The sequence below is a fragment of the Hydra vulgaris genome, chromosome 02, assembly GCF_038396675.1.
Source record: "Hydra vulgaris chromosome 02, alternate assembly HydraT2T_AEP".
Lineage (NCBI taxonomy): Eukaryota > Metazoa > Cnidaria > Hydrozoa > Anthoathecata > Hydridae > Hydra > Hydra vulgaris.
In genome coordinates this window covers 23,962,501-23,984,588 of record NC_088921.1, presented here as the reverse complement: position 1 = coordinate 23,984,588, position 22,088 = coordinate 23,962,501, and the positions used below count along the sequence as shown (strand labels likewise).

The 22,088-nt window shown below is 31.1% G+C and overlaps 1 protein-coding gene across 1 annotated transcript in view; it reads left to right on the top strand.

Annotated features, from left to right (window-relative positions):
• LOC100214999 (abnormal spindle-like microcephaly-associated protein homolog) overlaps nucleotides 1-22,088 on the top strand; it is a 106,177-nt gene that overhangs the window by 59,368 nt on the left and 24,721 nt on the right. The window contains exons 22-24 of the mRNA XM_065790353.1: nucleotides 132-5,733; nucleotides 5,829-5,987; nucleotides 6,185-6,377. Of these exons, the coding sequence (XP_065646425.1) occupies nucleotides 132-5,733; nucleotides 5,829-5,987; nucleotides 6,185-6,377 (5,954 nt within the window). The remainder of the gene's footprint in view (nucleotides 1-131; nucleotides 5,734-5,828; nucleotides 5,988-6,184; nucleotides 6,378-22,088) is intronic.

The window sequence follows — 22,088 nt, the reverse complement described above, 5'->3', positions numbered from 1 at the left end:
GTTAAAGGAATTTAATTACTTTCATTTTATTATTTTCCAGTAAAAACAAAAATATTATAATAGCGTATACTCTACTATAAGCTAAAAATAATACCATTATCAATAATTAATAAATCTTACTGTGTTTTTAGGTATCAGTTTTTGCAACAAAGAGCCTCATCAATTGTTATTCAAAGAGCATTTCGCATTCATATAAGTAGAAAGTTATCCAAGTATTTTGAGTTATGTAACAGAGCTGCTTCTATTATTCAATCCCACTATAAAGGATTTGTTTGCAAAAAGCAATATAAATGTCTTAAATCATCAACTATTATTGTCCAGCAACTGGCTAGAGGTTTAATTCAAAGAAAGAAGTTTTTAAGACAAAAGCAGGCTGTTAGAATAATTGAGAGTTTTTATATTTCCTGCATTAAAAGAAGATTTGCTCGAAGAGAATATTTTACTATCCGAAAATCTATTTTGATAATTCAACAGCACTGGAGGCAAACTTTGCATTCCCGAGTTTTACGATATAAATACTTGCAAATGAAATCTGCTTCTATTCTCATTCAATCATGGATAAAGATGACACTTGCTCGTAGAAAGTTCTTAAATATTAAACAATCAGTTGTCATTATTGAAAATGCCTGGTTATCTTTTCAGCAAGGAAGATACGAACGGAGAAAATTTTTATCCTTAAAACATAGTGTTTATATAATTGAATGCAAATATAAAGCTATTCTTTTGATGAGGCATGAAAAAGCAAAGTTAAAAAACATTATCCATTCAGTTGTTTTAATACAATCATGTTTCAGGTGTTGGTCAATTCAAAAAAGTTTTATAAATAGAAAAAATGCTTGTATTCTATTGCAAGAAGTATGGCGTGCGTATTGTGCCAAAAAGCTTGCACATAGAGAGTATTGTAGAAAAAAACATTCTGTTATACTATTGCAAAAGCAAGTCAGGATGTTTTTAGCAATGAAGGAGTTTTCCCTGAAAAAAAAAGCTGTTCTAACAATACAAAGCTTGTTTAGAATGTTTTTGTGTCGTAAAAAGTATTTATTGTGCCTCAGTGCTGTTGTTTGTATACAGAGAAATACTAGACATTATCTTGTCTATTTGAGATATAAAAGAAGAAAAGCAGCCATTAAAATTCAAGCAACACTGAAAATGTTTATTTGTTTAAAGAAATTTACTAAAAAGAAACATGCAATTCAAGTTATGCAACGCTTTATCAGAGTTTTTATGTGTCGACGTGCATATCAGCATAAAATTGCTTCTATAATTAAAATTCAGTCATTTATAAGAATGTGTATATCAAAGATGTTGTTTAAAAAACAAAAGAATGCTATCATTAAAATTCAAGCTTTAGCAAGAAGATATATATGTCAACAACTGTTTTTTGAACATCGTAATGCTGCTATTACCATCCAGTCATTCTTCCGAATGTTACTTATAAAAAAAATCTTTCTGTTAAAGATTAAATCTGCGATACAAATTCAGTCTTGTTATAGATTATACAATGCTCGTAAAAATTATAATATATTAAAGAATTCAGTTCTAAAAATTCAGTCATTCTTTCGGATGTTTATTTGCAAGACTAGATTTAATGTTCAAAAAAAACATTGTATAGTTTTACAGTCTTATTTTCGAATGTTTTTGCAAAGAAAGAGATATTTACTGTTGCAATGTACAGTTGTTGAAGTTCAATCAAAATGCAGAATGAAAAGACAGAGAGATTCATATCTGAAATTAAGACAAAGTTCAATAATGATTCAATCTTTTTTTAGAGGTTACAGAGAAAGACATTATTATGCTTTATCAAAAAAGAATATTATTAAAACCCAGTCATATATAAAAATGTTTGTTGCAAGACAAAAGTATATTAGACAGCGAGTAGCTATTATTTTAATTCAGTCTGGTTACAGAATGTCTGTTGTGAGGAAAGATTTCATAAGAAAAAAGCTATCATCTGTCAAAATTCAGACTGTTTATAGAAAGCACATAATTTATAAGAAGCAAAAAAAGGCAGCTATATTAATACAAAAAATATTTAGAGGAACAATGCATAGAAAGAAATTTCTTCAACAAAAGCAAGCAGCTGTAGTATTGCAAACATGCTTTAGAGGATTGGTTCAAAAAAAGAAATTTCTTCAACAAAAGCAAGCAGCTGTAGTATTGCAAGCATACTTTAGAGGGTTGATTCAAAAAAAGAAATTTCTTCAGCAAAAGCAAGCAGCTGTAGTAATACAAAAAATATTTAGAGGAACAATGCATAGAAAGAAATTTCTTCAACAAAAGCAATCAGCTGTAGTATTGCAAACATGCTTTAGAGGATTGGTTCAAAAAAAGAAATTTCTTCAACAAAAGCAAGCAGCTGTAGTATTGCAAGCATACTTTAGAGGGTTGATTCAAAAAAAGAAATTTCTTCAGCAAAAGCAAGCAGCTGTAGTAATACAAAAAATATTTAGAGGAACAATGCATAGAAAGAAATTTCTTCAACAAAAGCAATCAGCTGTAGTATTGCAAACATGCTTTAAAGGGTTGATTCAAAAAAAGAAATTTCTTCAGCAAAAGCAAGCAGCTGTAGTATTGCAAACATGCTTTAGAGGATTGATTCAAAAAAAGAAATTTCTTAGACAAAAGCAAGCAGCTGTGGTATTGCAAACATGCTTTAGAGGGTTGATTCAAAAAAAGAAATTTCTTCAACAAAAGCAAGCAGCTGTAGTATTGCAAGCATACTTTAGAGGATTGATTCAAAAAAAGAAATTTCTTAGACAAAAGCAAGCAGCTGTAGTATTGCAAGCATACTTTAGAGGATTGATTCAAAAAAAGAAATTTCTTAGACAAAAGCAAGCAGCTGTAGTATTGCAAACATGCTTTAGAGGGTTGATTCAAAAAAAGAAATTTCTTAGACAAAAGCAAGCAACTGTAGTATTGCAAGCATACTTTAGAGGATTGATTCAAAAAAATAAATTTCTTCAACAAAAGCAAGCAGCTGTAGTATTGCAAGCATACTTTAGAGGATTGATTCAAAAAAAGAAATTTCTTAGACAAAAGCAAGCAGCTGTAGTATTGCAAACATGCTTTAGAGGGTTGATTCAAAAAAAGAAATTTCTTCAACAAAAGCAAGCAGCTGTAGTATTGCAAGCATACTTTAGAGGATTGATTCAAAAAAAGAAATTTCTTCAACAAAAGCAAGCAGCTGTAGTATTGCAAGCATACTTTAGAGGATTGATTCAAAAAAAGAAATTTCTTAGACAAAAGCAAGCAGCTGTAGTATTGCAAGCATACTTTAGAGGGTTGATTCAAAAAAAGAAATTTCTTAGACAAAAGCAAGCAGCTGTAGTATTGCAAACATGCTTTAAAGGGTTGATTCAAAAAAAGAAATTTCTTAGACAAAAGCAAGCAGCTGTGGTATTGCAAACATGCTTTAGAGGGTTGATTCAAAAAAAGAAATTTCTTCAACAAAAGCAAGCAGCTGTAGTATTGCAAGCATACTTTAGAGGATTGATTCAAAAAAAGAAATTTCTTAGACAAAAGCAAGCAGCTGTAGTATTGCAAACATGCTTTAGAGGGTTGATTCAAAAAAAGAAATTTCTTAGACAAAAGCAAGCAGCTGTAGTATTGCAAGCATACTTTAGAGGGTTGATTCAAAAAAAGAAATTTCTTCAGCAAAGAATTGCTGCTATTCAATTGCAATCTTTTGTGCGAATGTTTTTACAAAAAAAGCTTTTTAATCAACAAGTTACAGCTATAAACAAAATCAAAGCTTGGTTACGAGGTTATTGCCTTAGACAGCATTTTAAAAGACTTACAAATGCATGTACTCTATTACAGTCTACATACCGAATGCATTTAAAAAGAAAGCATTTTAAATTGCTAAAAAAGTCTGCAATTATTATTCAATCTACATTCAGAAGCCACTACTGTTATTCAAAGTATGTATGTTTTAAATCTGCGGTTGTTAAAATTCAAACAAATTACAGAATGCATTGCTGCATTGTGAAATATAAAAGTTTAAGAGTTGCAGTAATAAAAATTCAAGCATTTGCAAGAATGCTTATATTTAGAAGTAACTATAAAAAATTGCAAAAAGCAGTGAAGAAATTGCAATCTTGGTGGAGAATGTGCTGTTTGCAGATTGTTTTAAAAAGACAAACATCTTCTGCCATCAAAATACAATCTATTTACCGAATGTTTGTTATAAAGAAAACTTATATAAATAAAAGAAATGCAGCAATTAAAATACAGGCTTTTGTACGAATGTTTACCACTCAAAGTAAATATAAAAAATTGCAACTTCAGTTAAAATCAGCCAAAATGATTCAATTTTATTACCGAAGTTGGAAAGTTAGAATTGTTAAGAGAGAATTAATTTTAGAAAACTGTGTTACTATACAAAGATGGTGGCGCAAAAAGAGAGAAAATTTACATCAACATTATGCTGCAGTCATAATGCAATCTTGTTTTCGAATGTATTTATTAAGACAAGAATATTTAAGAAAGCTAAGGGCAGTTTCAGTCATCAAAGGTTGGTATCATATGCATCGACAACGTTCCATATATTTAAAATTAATTGAATCAGCTATAAAGTTACAAAGCTGGTATCGTTCAGTTTTAGCACGCAATCGTTTTTTAAAGATGAAGCATGCAGCGATCACTATTCAGCTATATTACAGAGCTTTTGCTGTTGGATATCCAATATATTTATATTATCATCTTTGCCGTGGTGCAATCATAACTATTCAAGCTGTTTATAGGGGACATATTGCAAGAAAACAATTTCAAAGAAAAAAGAAAAGCATTGTTATTTTGCAATCTTTCTTCTTAATGGTAGCTCAACGTAGAAAATATTTAAATTTTCTATCTACTGTTAAATTTTGTCAAAATAAAATAAGATCAGTTTTGATAAGAAAACGTTACTTAAAAATCAAATCATCTATTTTAACTATTCAATCTTTTGTTCGTCAGCATATTGCGCATCGCAAGTTTTATGCTGCACTAAAAATTCAATGTGCTTTTAAATCATTTCTTGCTGTTCAGCATCTAAAAAAACTAAAGCATTTAAACAAGAAAAATAAAGCAGTTATTTATCTTCAAAGAACATACAGGAAAAATGCACTATGCAGAATCGAAAGAAAAAATTATCTTAGAATTCGAAATTCTACTATAGTTCTACAAAGTCACATTCGAAAGTGGTTAGCTTTTAAACATTATTCAAAGCTGCATAAATCTGTATGTTTAATTCAGAAAGTTTGGAAAAGTTATAACCATACTAAAAAATTTTCTATTTGTTGTGAGGAAGTTTTAAATATTGTTCAAATTTGCTATAACTATTGTCAAGTTCGCACAAATGCTTCATTAAAAATAACTTCTTTCATGAAAATGATAGTCATGCAAAAAAAGTATTGCAAAATAAAGAATTCTGTACTTTGTATTCAGAAAACATGGCGAAAGTTTGCTATAAAAAAGAAAACTAATGCAGTTAGAAGGATTGAGGCATGGTATATCCGTTCAAAAACAATTAAAAAAATAAAAGAATACCAAAAAGTAGACAACGCAGCACTAGTAATACAAAAATCATATAGAAACTATTGTGTTTCTAAAAATGAAAAACAAAAATATTTAAGACTAAAATCATCTGTAATACTTTTGCAATGTGTGTTTCGCAAGAAATTAGCTTCCAAAAAGTTACTCATTATGAAGCAAGCTGCAAATAAAATTGAAAACTGGTATTCATTATGCAAACAGGTAGTTTTTAGTTATTTTGTTATGTATTTAAATTGTTTTATTATAATAGCTAAAGAAAATTTGAGGTTTTTATGGAAGATATAAATTTGTTTTAGAAACATCAAAAAAAACGACAATTGATCTTACTAAATTTTATACAAGCTTCTTTATTGTGTCTTTCATTGCTCAAAATTCAAAGGTGGATGCGAAAAAAATTAAACAATAAATTTGAAAAAGAACATTCTAAAAAAGAGTTATCTGCTCTTATTATACAGGTTTGTCTCTTAGTGTGATGCATTCTTATGTTCTAATTGAGGTGCATTCTCATGTTCTAATTAAGATGCATTCTTATGTTTTAATTAAGGGACATTCTTATGTTCTAACTAAGGTGCATTCTGATGTTCTAATTAAGAAGCATTCTCATTTCTAAGTTTTTTATTCTAACCATTTTTAATCCTTTCGAACTTTACAGTCACGTTGGCGTGGTTATCGAATTCGTTCTCGCATTAACGATAGTAGATTAAAAGAAGTTGCTGTACGAATCAATATAGCTACAAACAATTCAACTGAAGCTATGAAATTGTGTAATCGAACTAAATCTGCACTTGACTACATTCTTCATGTGAAAAATTTATCAACAGTTCATGAAGCACTTAAAAATTTAGGTATTTAAAACCAAATAGATTTTTCCCATCTTCTCATTTATTAAGTTTATATAATATATATTTTTATATAATTTTTTTTGTTTTATTTTTTGTAGTTAGATTTATAAAAACTTTTTAGTTAGATTTATAAATGTTTATTTCTTACCAGTATTTATAAGTGCTTCATTTATATATAATGCATAATAGATTTCTTATCGGTATACAGTGCTGCTAGTAATTTAGATTCACAAAACTATAAATTAACTTAAACACTGAGTGACAGAATGAAATCATTTAACTTAATTTTTATCTTTATAATCTGCATTTAATTTTATACTTAGTTTGCGTGAATATATAACAACCTTGTAATATTACATTAATGTTGTTTCATGAATTATAACATTATAATTTATGACAGTTGAATGTTAAAATGTTCTTGCTTTTTTTCCTGACAAAAATGATTTTTAGTTACAAGCAGAAAATTTGTTCTGCTTGTAACCCAAAATCAATAGCTTCAAATAGCCTCACCTATTTATTTTAATATCATGACAAGTACCTCACTTGTTGGTTCTGCCCAAGAAGATATATCGATATATGTGTGTGTACAAGGTGACAAATAAATTTTCATAACAAATATTTTATTGTATAGATTTATTAAAAACAGTTTTATTCACATATTTTTTAGTAAGTTTTAAGTTAGAGAGCAACATTAAAATCAAATATGCTCAAAGCTTCTACCATTCTTCTATATTTTTTATGAGGTTTTGAGCCTGACAAAAAACAGTTTGCATAGCCTCAACACTCTAGTGAAGCACAGGCCTTGGTATTTAAAATTACTCTGATACTGTAGTTTAGTGTTTTAAGGTCAGAACTGTTTGGAGCTTGTTTATTAGTGTTAATGAAATTGGGAAATTCGTCACGGCAGAAGTCCTGTGTCAGTTTGGCTGTATGTTAACAATCTATTCTATTTGGATCTAATGACAACAACAAAAAATGAAAAATAGGCTGCTGTTAATAAGGTTTTACATGAAATGGCTTCTTAAAAAAAATCTTAATCAAGTTGCTTTGTCTATTTGTTGAAAAGTTTAACAAAAATGACAAAAAAAACAAAAGACTAAAATGTAAACCATAATATAAATTAATGAAAATTATTATATAATAGAAAACTACAAAATACTCAACTTCACTACCAATGTAATAAATGCTGTTAGAAATAAAATTATTATAAATACAACAAGTTGCTAAAATTGGTACTTGTTGGATAAGTAAACCCATGCCAATAAGATATAGAAGTATATATAAAGTTATAAAAACAGCAAAACCATACAAAGTTTAATGCTGTCATAAAAACCTAGATAGAATGTTGCTAACCAATCAAAAAAACAGGTTCTAAATAAAGTATAGCAGCAACAACGAAAACAGTAAATGAAACCACTACAATATCAAAAGTCAAAAACTACAATGGGTGGGAAAATAAAATTATATAAATGTATAAAAAACGACAACCTAAATTCTAACATTTTTACATATGAAGGGCTCAGTGGAAAAAGTACTTAAGTTACATTTTTTCAAAAATAAGTTAAGACCGGTATATTATTTGATTACCTCCCCTAAACCATCCCTGTGAATTTGGGCCATGGAAAAAGTACCGAAGTAGCTTAAATCGAATACTATACATCAGCTGTTTTGGTAAAATTTTGAAGAAAAAGTTCTTAAGTGCTGATCTTTAGGGAAAAAAGTTCTTAACTGTTACCAACCAATCACAAAATTACTGCCAGCCAATAAGAATGCACCAAAGAATCACACCCTTCCTGTTACTTTCAACAACAATGGCTGACACCGTAGTTGAGAAAAGTGAAAACAAAACTGGGAAAAAAAGAAAATTTACACCAAATAAATGGTCAAAGACTGCATTAAAGCGTGCCAAAGCTTCAGGTATGTTGTTTATTGAGTAATCAAAATAATGAAATTAAAGATAGCTATGTATACTAACTTATATTTTAAAAAAAAATCACTTTACTTTAAATCATGCCATGAGGTATGATGCTATAATTTCGGCTTCCATGCTGTACAGACTGTACACAGTACTGTTATCACTGCAGAATTTCGGCGATTTGAGGACTTTATTATTAATATTATGTAAAATCTAGATCTAGTCTGTTTTAAATTATACGTATATTAGCCTTAGTTATTTATTTCTATTGAATTAAACAGTTCTCAGTTCTATTTTTAAATAGTAGGCCCTATCTTAATTTGATTTTTTTTTAATTTATAGTTTATAGATCTAGTTACTAGATTTAGTATTAGCCTATCTATACTATTAGTATTACGCCCTCTTCACCTCACTCATTTTATGTTGTAGCCTAATGTAAAATGTAAACTTTATATTTGCAGGCGATGCGCACAAAAACCACGTGGGAAAGGATGTTGATGAAAGGAGCCAGCACTATTTGGACTGCAGGTGCAAATACCTAGAGAAGTTTAACGATGGAGAAAAGAGTAATATTTTAAAAGAATTTAATGAGCTTGCCGAACATGAGAAACAAAACATTTATTTAAGGGGTTGCATTTCTGTAAAAGAAGAAAACACTATTAGGCGAAAACAGAGTCAGGCAGTCATCAAAACATTCCGTAGCAGCTACAGCTACACAATAAAAAAACTGGCTCTCCTATACCTGTGTGCAAAAATGCTTTTTGTGCTCTGCACAGTATTAAGAAATCACGCCTGAAAAAAAAAGTCCTTGACTTTGAAGAACCCCTACAAGACTTAAGAGAAAAGCATGGCCATCACAAAAAACTTAATGATGAGATTCGCCAAGCAATCCGTCAACATATTTCTTCATTTCCTGCAAGAGAAAGCCACTATTCTCGAGCAGACAATAGAAAAAGGATCTACCTAACCTCTGACCTTAACATTTCTGAGATGTTTAGGTTGTTTTTGGAACAACACCCAGACATGAAAACTATCGCCAAAGAATGGATCTACAGAGATATTTTCAACTATGAATTTAATATTAGTTTTGGGTTTCCACGCACAGATGTGTGTGACACATGTGAAAAGTTTAATGCTGATATTAAATCTGCCATTGTCAACATAAATAATAATTTGGTGTTAAAACTGAGAACTGAACATGGAGTTCACAAAAGAAAAGGGGATGCCTTCTACGAGCAGATAAGAGAGGACTAGCATCTTGCTCTTTCTACTGATGAAACTCAAGTCATAGCTATGGATTTTCAAAAGAACCTGCTTCTACCTGTTACTGGGATTGGTCAGGAATACTACAAAAGACAGCTGGCTGTGTATAACCTTGGCATTCATGTTTGCTCTGGAAATGCTTCGATGTACATTTATGCCAAAAACTTTGCTCACAAAGGACCCAATGAGGTTCTTTCATGTCTGGAACACTATATAGATGAATTGCCAGAGTCGATAAGGAAGCTGGTCATTTTCACAGATAATTGTTTTTCACAAAACAAGAACCGATACATTGTTGATTTTTTGCAAAATTTATATAATACTAAACTCAGTGAAGTTGTTGTTAAGTACACTATTCCTGGTCACAGCAGAATGCCATGTGACAGACTTTGGCAGGATTGAAAAAAAAAATTAAAAACAGATAAGTTTCATAAGCCTTCTGGCCTGGTAAATCTTATTGCCAAATCAAGCATTAATAGTTCATGGAAAATTGTCGAACATCCATTTACTGACAATTTGGAAAGGGACAGTAGACCTGTTGTAAGGGTTAAAGAGTTTAAATCTAGCCTGGATAAAGTAATTAAAGCGCCAGAGGGTATTGCCAGTCTCAGAGGGATTTTATTTGAAAGGCTGAAGAACCCTGTAGGCAGACGCTCAATGACTGGCCCCCTCACTTCCACTTTAAATTTATTAAAAAGGGGAAAATCACTGAGCACCTTAAAATCGGCAATTAAAGATTGCCCTTTGGCATTCAACGGTTTTCTTCCAATAAAAAAAGCAAAATTTAATGATATTATGTCACTTTTGTCGCATGTCCATCTTCCAGAGAGTGTAACTTTTTACACTTCCCTCCAACCTATAGAAATGTCTCCAGAAGAGGATGAGCAAGCTGATGATTTTGAATAGGCCATTAATGTAATTTAAATTTGTATAGATAATTATTATGGTAAATAGTGTTACCATCAAGATTGTAAATAATTATCACATCACATTTGTTTTACTATTTTTGTTGACCACTAGTGTAAATTCACTTTGTGTTTATACTTTTTTGTTTAAAATTTGAATGGAAATAAACATTTTGACATAATCATAAACAGAATCTTGTCAAAAAAGTGTGTTTATTGTTAAAGAATATTACTATTTGCCATTAGATGTTTACCTTAAAGGCAGTCTTTTAATAAAATGATTTTCCAGTAGGTATTATTCAAATAGCAACTATAACAAGTATCAGTAGATTGTTCCATCTTATGTAACCTACACTAATAGGCAGATGATCACTGATGAACTTAACACTGGCAACAGAAATATTATCTACCTATTAATTAAACATCATACTAACAGCTGCTTGAATTATAAATCAACATACATACTTACATACGTACATATACATACATATATACATACATATACACACACATACCAATGGTTGTCGAAGTAAGTGTTGAATGTTTCAGTACCATAGTTTTACTACTGAAATATAAAAGGAACATACATACATACATATACATAAAAATATAAAATGAACATGCTTAAAAATATAAAAGGAACATGCTTAAAAGTTAATATAACAACTTGTTTCTATAAACCAACTTTGGGGCACAATATCTCAAAACACCCCCATTAAATTTTTTTTTTTTTTAAATATTTTCAGCTGCTTATAATCTTACTTGGCACAAAAAATCTAACTGGAAAAACAACTGAAACATAGGGATGGTAATCTTGAAAAAGTAACACATCTTTAATTTCAAAAATGTGTTACTTTTTCAAGATTACCATCGCATGGTGACTTTCCGTGGGATGTGGCAAAAAAGTTCCATTCAATTTTAGGGGCAAATTTGCTCTCTAGTTAGATAGATTGCAAAAGCTTTTACAATTTTTGTACTGTCCTGTGCAACCATCAGTGAATAAATGTAATTTGGACAGATTGGAAAATTTTATTTTTAATATTGGTATGATTAGTTGGAATATTTTGTACACATAAGTTACATCATTTGTAATGTCGCCTGATATCAAACAGTAAGAAATATGTTTCAGTACACCTTTATCATTTTTATAGTATATCACTAATGGATGTAACATCGAACTATCAAACTTAACAATATTATGTGAAAGACATACTACAAAATATTTGAAAATGTATCCTATATGGCAGAAAGCATGTTGTGATCCATTCAATAAAGAAACAAAAAAAAATCGCAAGAAAGTAGATGTAGAATTTAAATATTTTACTATATATACTTTTTTAATTTGTGTTTTTCAAAACATAAACAAAGTTTTAAACAATTGTGCAGATAAGCTTTATATAATTCAATTACTTTAGAAAATCTCAAAGTAGTTACGATAAATTACTTTTAGAAAATCTTAGAGTAGTTATGATAAATCACAAGTCATGATGAGAAGTAGTTTAAATATTGCTCCTCGGAAGAAACTTTGCAAAGCAAAAGATTGCCAGAAAAGCAGATCTTAAAGAAGAGAAACAAAGTCAGGGTGAACAAGATGAGGATTTTCTAATATCATCATTCAAATCAAAAAGACAGGAGATCAATGAAGAACTCAAAAATTTTAATATATCTTCTCTAAAATCTCATTTAAAGTCATCAAAACATATACTCTCAGAAGGAAAACGAAAAGTTGCGCGCATCAACGAAATGATAAGTAACATTAATAGAAGAACTGAAAGTCAATTCAATGTTTCCTCAAAACTGTGTTATGAAACATAACATAAACTGTGTTATGAAACATAACATGAAAAAGAAGGCTGAAAACTTTGATGAAATTATGAGCTTGATAAAAAAAGTTTTATGTTCTGACAAAAGGACTATTGTTCAACTTCTAACACTGGCGCCCCCAAGTTGGTCAATATTAGAAGTATAAAATAACTTTGCCGCAACAAAAACTATTGAGTTTAACAGCAGATGTTCCAATGTTTGTTGAACTATTAGTATCTTGCTTTGAAAAGCTACAAGTTCATTTTTTTGTTGCTCACTCAATCATAGTACTTTAACCAACTAAAACAAAATATGGATCAATCAAACATTATCATTATTGGCAACTTTGCTGAAAATTATGCTTTTGTATTCCAAGATGAAATACAAAGCTATTATTGGAACACCCAACAATGTTTTTTACATGATATAGTTATTTTTTCTTCATTGCCTAAAGTTTCAAATCTTGTTGGCCTTAGCATACATCTGATATCATCAAGCCAATAGAACACATCTTATAATAAATTACTTAGTATGAATGTATTTCCTAAAAAAAAAGAGAATTCTTCTTTCCTACTTAATTTTCAGTTAAAAAAAAACAAACTTTTAATATAGAAATAATTCAAACCTTTTAAGAATCCTTCTGTTGTATGTTTTACTCTGATAGATATTGTTAATTTTATTTATAGATATATTTATATATATATATATACACTCCACATATATATATATATATATATATATATATATATATATATATATATATATATATATATATATATATATATATATATATATATATATATATATATATATATATATATATATATATATATATATATATATATATATCAAATTGATAATTTGTTAAAATTTAAATAAAATTTTACCAATAAATGCTATTTTATCCAATAAAATAATAAATGCTGTTCTTTTGAAACTGAACTTTTTATAAACTAGTTATTATAAACTTATACAAAATAATACAAAAAAGTTGTCAAAATTTTTTTTAAACAAATGCACATCAATATCACACTTAATCAGTTTTTATATAAAAACAAAACAGGATGTTTTTTTCAGTTGTTAAGATCAAATAACTAAGTTATCATATTATTTTATTTTTATAATATCATATAAATTTTTTTTAGTTTTATAAAATAATTTAGATTAGTTTTTTAATCAGTTAGATTTTTTGTGCCTAGTAAGATTATAAGCAGCTGAAAATATTAACAGCAAAAAAAGTAGAAATTGACGGGGGTGTTTTAAGATATTGGGCCCCAAAGTTGGTTTATAGAAACTAGTTGTTTTATTAACTTTTAAGCATGTTCTTTTTATATATCAGCATTTTAAGTACATTTATTGAATTCATTGTCAAAAAAATATTATATATGTTTGTTTTCATAATTTTGATATTTTTATTTCTTATTTTTTTAAGAAAAATGTTTTTAGAATGTTATTTATATTGGGAAATTTTTTTTGGGAAACCAGGTCATTATTAGGTGATTTTGGGAAACCAGGTCAATATTAAAATTGCAGTATCTTGTCAACCACTCAACATTTTTAGCTGAAATTTTATGTGTTAACTTTTCTTTTTAAGATGCAACAGTCAAAGAAGTTTTTAAAAAATTTGAGGACCTATGGGTTCAAAATTTCCTAAACTTTGGGTGATTTGATGCTGAATTACCATCTAATTTTTAGTAAAAATTAGATAATTGTTTTTACTAATTTATTATAGCTCTGTTCTTTAAGAACATTGAGCACTCTATTTATAGAATACACCAACATATATTATATATATATATATATATATATATATATATATATATATATATATATATATATATATATATATATATATATATATATATATATATAAATTAGTAAAAAACACTTATCTAACTTTTTTCTTTAACTTTAAGTTTCATCATTGCTGGATCATCAGGAAGAGTTACTAAATCTCAAAAAAATTCAATTTATAGAAAAAAATATTTTGCAGGAAGTTATAAATTATTATAACTAAAAATAAAAGTTACAGAAAGTAATTATTAAATAAATTTCTTTGGAATTGGGATAATTTAATTTGGTCATTTGTTTTTATATTTTTTTAAGTGGTATTTATTTTCGTGTCTACATTTAGAAATTAATTCAAATTTTTTATTTAATAAATTTTCCTGATTTAAATGAGTAGTTATTTCAAATTTTTCTTGCAAACATAGCATACATTTTTTGGAAATGTTATTATAGGCAGGGGCAGATTTTAGAATAGACTATTGTAAATTAAAGTTTTTCTTTTTTTCTTTTAAATCCCAAATATATTTTGACAGCATAGTCTCTTTTGAAAAAGAAAAAAAGCCTAATGACGAATTATTGTATATTAATGTGAATTCGAAACAAATTCCAATTTCAATTAACAATAGGCTAAACCAAAACTCTTCTAATGAAAATATTTCTCCTAATGAAAATATAACTCCTCTAAATGTGTTTATAAAGATGCCCTTAAAAAAAGTGGCTTTTAAAATTTCGAGCTTAAATTTGAAAAGAAAATTGCAAAAAAGCGTAATAGAAATAGAAACATAATTTGGTTCAACTCCGTACAGAAAAAATGTTTCAACAAATATAGGTAAAATTTTTCTAAAGTTAGTAGACAAACATTTTCCTCCCTCTAATAAATTACATAAGATTTTTAACAAAAATACCATTAAAGTAAGTTATAGTTGTACAAAAATTTTAGAAAGAATTATAAAAGATCACAACTACGCGTTAATTAATAAAAATGAACATATAAAAAAAAAAACACTAATTATTGTAATTGTAAACAAAAAAAAGATTGCCCTCTAAATGGAAAATGCCTTTCGAAAAATGTAGTTTACAAGTGAAAAATGTAATGCATTGTTTCTTCACAAAATAATCCTGATAAACAATATGTTGACTTAAATCAGGGGGAATGGAAAAAACGTTATGCCAACCACAAACAATCGTTTAAACACAAAAAATATTCAAAAGAGACTATGCTGTCAAAATATATTTGGGATTTAAAAGAAAAAAAGAAAAACTTTAATTTACAATAGTCTATTCTAAAATCTGCCCCTGCCTATAATAACATTTCCAAAAAATGTATGCTATGTTTGCAAGAAAAATTTGAAATAATTACTCATTTAAATCAGGAAAATTTATTAAATAAAAAATTTGAATTAATTTCTAAATGTAGACACGAAAATAAATACCTCTTTAAAAAATATAAAAACAAATGACCAAATTAAATTATCCCCATTCCAAAGAAATTTATTTAATAATTACTTTCTGTAACTTTTATTTTTAGTTATAATAATTTATAACTTCCTGCAAAATATTTTTTCTATAAATTGAATTTTTTTGAGATTTAGTAACTCTTCCTGATGATCCAGCAATGATGAAACTTAAAGTTAAAGAAAAAAGTTAGATAAGTGTTTTTTACTAATTTATATATATATATATATATATATATATATATATATATATATATATATATATATATATATATATATATATACACATATATATATATATATATATATATATATATATATATATGTATATATATATATATATATATATATATATATATGTATATATATATATATATATATATATATATATATATATATATATATATATATAAACACACACACATATATGTTACGAAGGTCTCAAACAAAACTACTCAAGCGGAACACTGAAGTTCAACGAAGCGTATAGCGTTTGGATAAACATTTGTTTATCAACCAAACTGTTTACTAACCGTAGCTGCGTCTAGCGTCTGCTGAAGATATAAAAACGCGAAGAAGACGAGATATGACGGTGTATGTGAATATAGATATAGGGGATATACAAGGTCGGGGGTTGGAGCAGATGGTCAGTCAGAAGAGTTAGTGAAGCAATAACGGATTAATTAATTAAAAGACGAACTATTTAAGAGAATAATATAAATTGTATTTATATATATATTTGATTATTTTTATTTGGGTAAACGAGACGTAGTTGTTTATTTAAATAAAGTCACTTTATAAACACTTTGGAGTAAACCTATAACGCATAATCACGAGTGAAATCTATTACGTAACATTTGGAGGCACTGCCCGGATACAAGTAGATTCTATCTCTGCTTGGGCCGATCAATTTACCTACGTAAGTAAAGATTAACTTTTGTTTATCTCATTATTGTTACTCATGCCAGATTACTCGAACAGAGCCGTAGCTATATTGACTTTGATGTTTACTTATGAGCCGTTTACGCTCAGGGAAAATTTGTCCGTTTACTGAAACAACTCATTGCGGTGATACAGACAATAGTTCTCACACCTCTCTCAATGACTCCTCCTCTTATTCGAGTGACTCCTTAAAACTGTCAGACACCAACCCGTTTAAAATCGAAACCAGTCGTTCTCCAACGAATCCTGAAGTGAAGAACAGCATGTCACTTGAGCAAATTTTAGAACGTTTGGCATTAAAACCGAGCCAAGAACTACATCCGAAAGTTTTCAGGGGTACAGAAGTGGAAGATATTACTGATTGGTTAGCCAGCTTTCGGCGTATTGCGTTGCACAATCAATGGACAGAGGAAAGGAAATTACTAGCGTTTCCACTTTATTTAGAAGGCAGCGCTCTAGTTTATTATGAAACACTTTCCGCACTTGCTAGAAACGATTACCACGAACTCTAAGAGAAATTCCGGCGACATTACGATAATGCAAATATTGCATGGAACCAGAAAATGGATTTGTTTAGCTTGTCACAGGATACCGATCTCACCTCCTACACCAACACCCTCGATAAACTTAGTCAGCAGTTAGGCATCGATGACGAGACAAAGTTAAACCTATTCATTAAAGGACTAAAACCCCACCTGCGGGACGCTCTTAAATTAAAGCAACCGTCTGATTATCAAGCCACAGTAGCTTTTGCTAAGCTCCAAGACTCAATCGGATCGGGTTCAGTTATATCTCGATTGGAAGCCAAGCTAGATGCACTTCTTTATCCCCCAAAGCAAACAGTTGTGGCTTCTACCTACCGCAAACACCCAAACTTAAATCAGCGTATTGGTGAGCTACAGTCAGAAATAGACTCATTAAGGCGGAACAATAACCGTCTCGCCCAGCACGAAAGATTTCGTCCAGCTGGACGCAACTTACGTACCAGTGATGGGCAAGTAATATGTAACCGATGCCTAAAGGTAGGACACACCCAAAGGTTGTGCTCTGTCCAAACCTTCCCATTATCCTGGAAAAATCATTATCAACCTATATCGCCGCAACCTAACCGCTGGAAACATGATACACAAAACTCGACTTCATTTCGCAATACTCCTTCCCCGATTAGACAATTTTGAAATAATGAACCAAGAAACAGTCCGCAGTTGGATAGCCGAATTCCCCAGCGACACACCAACACACTCGAATCGGATCTGGAAGAGGACCCTGGTTCCAAAATCTGGGGTAAAGTATTCAAATTTAAAGTACTTATTCTTATGGACACAGGTGCTAGATGTAGTATATTGGACGAAACCATCTTCGAAAACATTAAGAATCAAGTTGCCAAACCGCTTCCCTACTATGGCACTCTGAGAACAGCTAATGGAGCGCCACTTCATGTCCTAGGAAAAACCTTTTGCCCCATTAATATTGGGGGTAATATCTTTGAGCATGAAATGCTAATTGCTAAAGACTTAACCCATCCAGTAATTTTAGGGTATGACTTCATGAGCCAATTTAATGTCAGATTAGACTGTGGGAATCATCTGGTTACATTTGAAGGTAAATTTGTTATAAATATGATCAGTAAACCTATCAATGATAAATTTGCCAAAAAAACTACTGGAGAGTTTGTAATGACCACGGTATGTGCCAAGAAGGAAATGAAAGCAATTCCGAAATGTGAAACTATCCTCACCATAGCACACGCCTTAGAAACTAAGGAGGACTGTCTTTTCGTTCCAGAGACAATTTTTTTTAAAGAACAAGGTGTCCATGTTTTTCCAACCATAACTCATGGTGCGTCTAACCAAGTTAAGCTTCATATGGTTAACCCCTCACCGAAATATGTAACCATTGGTAAAAATCAAGTAATTGGGGTTATTATTCCATTACCCCCAAAATCTCTGACGAATACGGCGCTAGGTTGCCTGACGGGTTGATAGATTTGTTGGAAGCAAAGACTAACGCCGCCGCGTTGGGTCCTGAAGAACGTCTCCAGCTATTGACCTTACTAAAGAATAACCAAGATGTTTTTGGTCAAGGTCTGCATGAAATTGGGCAGACTGATGTAATACAACACTGTATTGACACTGGCGATGCTCAGCCGATTAGACAAAGAGCTTACCGTCTCGCTGAATCTCAAAGAAATCCTTGGACAAGCACATTGAGGAGATGCTCGCGAATGATGTCATTGAACCAAGTGCCAGTCCCTGGTCCAGTCCGGTAGTCATGGTACCGAAGAAAGACGACACTTTCAGAGTATGTATTGACTATCGTAAGCTAAATAATGTTACAAAGAAGGATACCTATCCACTCCCCCGAATAGATGAAAGTCTCGACATGTTACATGATGCAAAATATTTTTCTTCATTGGATCTTTTAAGCGGATATTATCAGGTACAGCTCGACAACGAATCTAAAGAGAAAACCGCGTTTATCTCGCACAAAGGATTGTATCAGTTTAAAGTTCTTCCCTTTGGTCTGTCTAATGCACCTTCAACGTTTCAACGAATGATGAATTACATACTTTGTGACCATCTATACAAAAATAGCATGCTCTATTTAGATGATATCTTGATATACTCAAAAACGTATAAAGAGCACCTCGAACATATAAATATGATAATTGAAGCTATAAGACAAGCAGGGTTAAAATTAAACATACTGAAATGTAGCTTCTGTACAAGCGATGTAAAATTTTTAGGACATAATATTAATGCAGATGGTATCAAACCGGACCCAGAAAATATCAAAGCAACAAAAGATTACCCGGTACCCAAAAATATAAAAGATGTTAGAGCATTCATTGGTTTGTGTAGTTGCTATAGAAGATTTATTAAAGGATTTTCGAACATTGCTTTGCCGTTAAATAATCTATTAAAAAAGGATGCCGGTTTGGAATGGCAGATCGAGCAGCAAAACAGCTTTGAACTTCTCAAACAATCCCTTACAACGTCACCCATTTTGGTTTTCCCCGACTTTAGCAAACCGTTCATTATATACTCAGATGCAAGTGGCGAAGCGTTAGGGTATGTCTTATCCCAATATCAAGGAGACCTTGAAAAGGTTATCCTCTATGGTGGATGGAATTTCACAAGCACTGAAAGTAAATATTCCACAACCGAACGCGAGGCTTTAGCTGTAGTTGTTGCGATACAGAAATGTAGACCTTATGTTTACAGACAAAAATTTAAAATAGTAACCGATCATAATTCATTAAAATGGTTAATGTCAATCAAAGATCCGACGGGTCGCTTAGCAAGATGGAGTTTGATACTACAAAGTTATAACTTTGAAATAGCGTACAGGTCAGGAAAAATACATGGGAACGCAGATGGGCTGTCAAGACGCAGCTACAACACAGTCGCAACAATGACAGTGCCAGGGAAATCTATTGACCATTTGGTAAAAGAACAACCAAACGATCCCTATTACGCCCGCCTAGTCACATATCTAACCAAGAGAGAACTACCAGACGACTTAAAAGAGGCGAAGAAGGTATTAGCAATGGAAGGTAGTTACCACTTAGATGAGAATGGTTTGCTATTCCATCATGAATCGAAAGTTTCGAGGAATCTCACCCAGTTGGTTGTACCGCAGTCCTTAAGATCAGAATTGATAACCTGGGCTCACAATGAACCGTGCGGAGGCCACTTTGGAGTAACAAAGGCGTTTGGAAAAATTAGGCGCAACTACTTTTGGGTAGGAATGTACAATGAAATACAAACTTGGGTCAAGTCCTGTATAACGTGTGCCCAACAAAAACGAAATCCAGCTCCTAGTAAAGCACCCTTATTACCAATTCCCGTTGAAGGCCCATGGGATATCATTGCTGCTGATTGCCTGGGACCATTCCCGCCATCATTAAAAGGAAACCGCTATATAGTTGTTTTTGGTTGATACTACTTTATTGCCGAGAAATGACCCCACAGATAACACTGAGTTACTTGTTCAACGACTCATATCCGACCTACGATTATCACGTAACCTTGCCAAAGAAAATATCCAGAAAGCTCAGACCAAGGTGAAGTTACACTATGATCAAACGGCTAAAGAGTACCCATTTCAAGTAGGGCATAAAGTGTGGATATATACACCGATTACGAAGAAAGGCTTAGTGAAAAAACTCACGAGCTTCTGGCACGGTCCATTTCGTTTAATCGAAAAAACGTCTCCTGTAACGTTCAAGGCAGAAAATATGAACAATAAAGAACTTACAACTCCAGTTCACGTGTCTCGCCTCAAACAATGGTTTGGTTTGGAAGAAAAACTTACAACGGAAATAAATTTTGTTTTGAGGAAAGTAACCAGAAAGAAAAAAAACAAGTAACATTTCCAACCAATAAAAAAGAAACGGATAAAATACAACATAGCTTGCCGGAAAACGAAATTGATGACTTAGATATATTTAAAATGGAAGAAATAATAGGTAAAAGGCAAAGGAAAGGTAGAACGCAATACCTAGTTAAATGACAGGATTTTCCTTCGACTCAAAATACGTGGGAACCAGAAGAAAACATCTTTGATAAACAAGTAGTGCAAAAATATTTAGAGAAGACAAAAAAAAGTCTACATGTTTCCGCAATAACAAGAGTATTTTCGATTAGACAACAAGATGACAAACAAACCAGAAATAGACTCTTTCCAGTTTTCAATATAAACAGATCATGGAATAAAATGATTTCCATTATTCTCTCATGCTTACTCGTAATACCTACATTGACCACAGGGTTATTTATCGGTGAAGTCTATGATTGTACAAAGGTGCAGCCTATCGGAGTTTATCAGCTACCTTCAATATTATCTTGTGCGAATAATATGCATTCCTTAAATGATTCTGTAAAGACATTCGTGGCAGATGTTTACGCCTACCGACCACAAACAACGACAGTAATCTTATATCATTGTTATGCCGAAAAGGTCACCCTCACATGCCAATCAAACTTCCTTAACCAAAAGTCAAGAGAGATATATTCAAAAAAAGTAGCTGTAACACAAGGAGAATGTCTCTCAGCCATGACCACCAAAATTTCACCATATGGAGCGCTGCAAGTAGCTGGCCCTAACGCATGGAGAACAGTAGTTTCAGGCGAATTCTCATGGATGCGCACAAAAACAGCAGATTATATGCACTTCAATATGAGAATATAGGAAGGACAACTAACCGGGCGATCTTTAACGATAGAACAATATGTCACAAGGAGTCCAAGTTATTATGTCATGCGTCGGTGTGTGCCTACTGAATGGCCAGAATCAGTAATTGTCTGGGAGTCCATTAAACATGACGAAGAAGTCATGAAAAAGGTAGGTACATACCCTAAGAAATGAAAAAGGTAGGTACATACCGAGCAGATTGGAGAATTTATCCTAATCAGGAGCCTAAAAATCGGCGGTGCAATACAGCTATCAGAACAAAACGGCAACGTGCTTACTCTGGATAACGGCATGATCCTAAAAGATCCCACGTTCCCAGAGGATGTTTTTCAACAATACAAGTCCCCTGCAGCCAATTATTCACAGAAATCAGGAAATGATCCAGCTACGGCCATTTTGGAAGCGCACATTTCCGTCGCCCTCATGTCCCAAAAAATTAGTATGATAA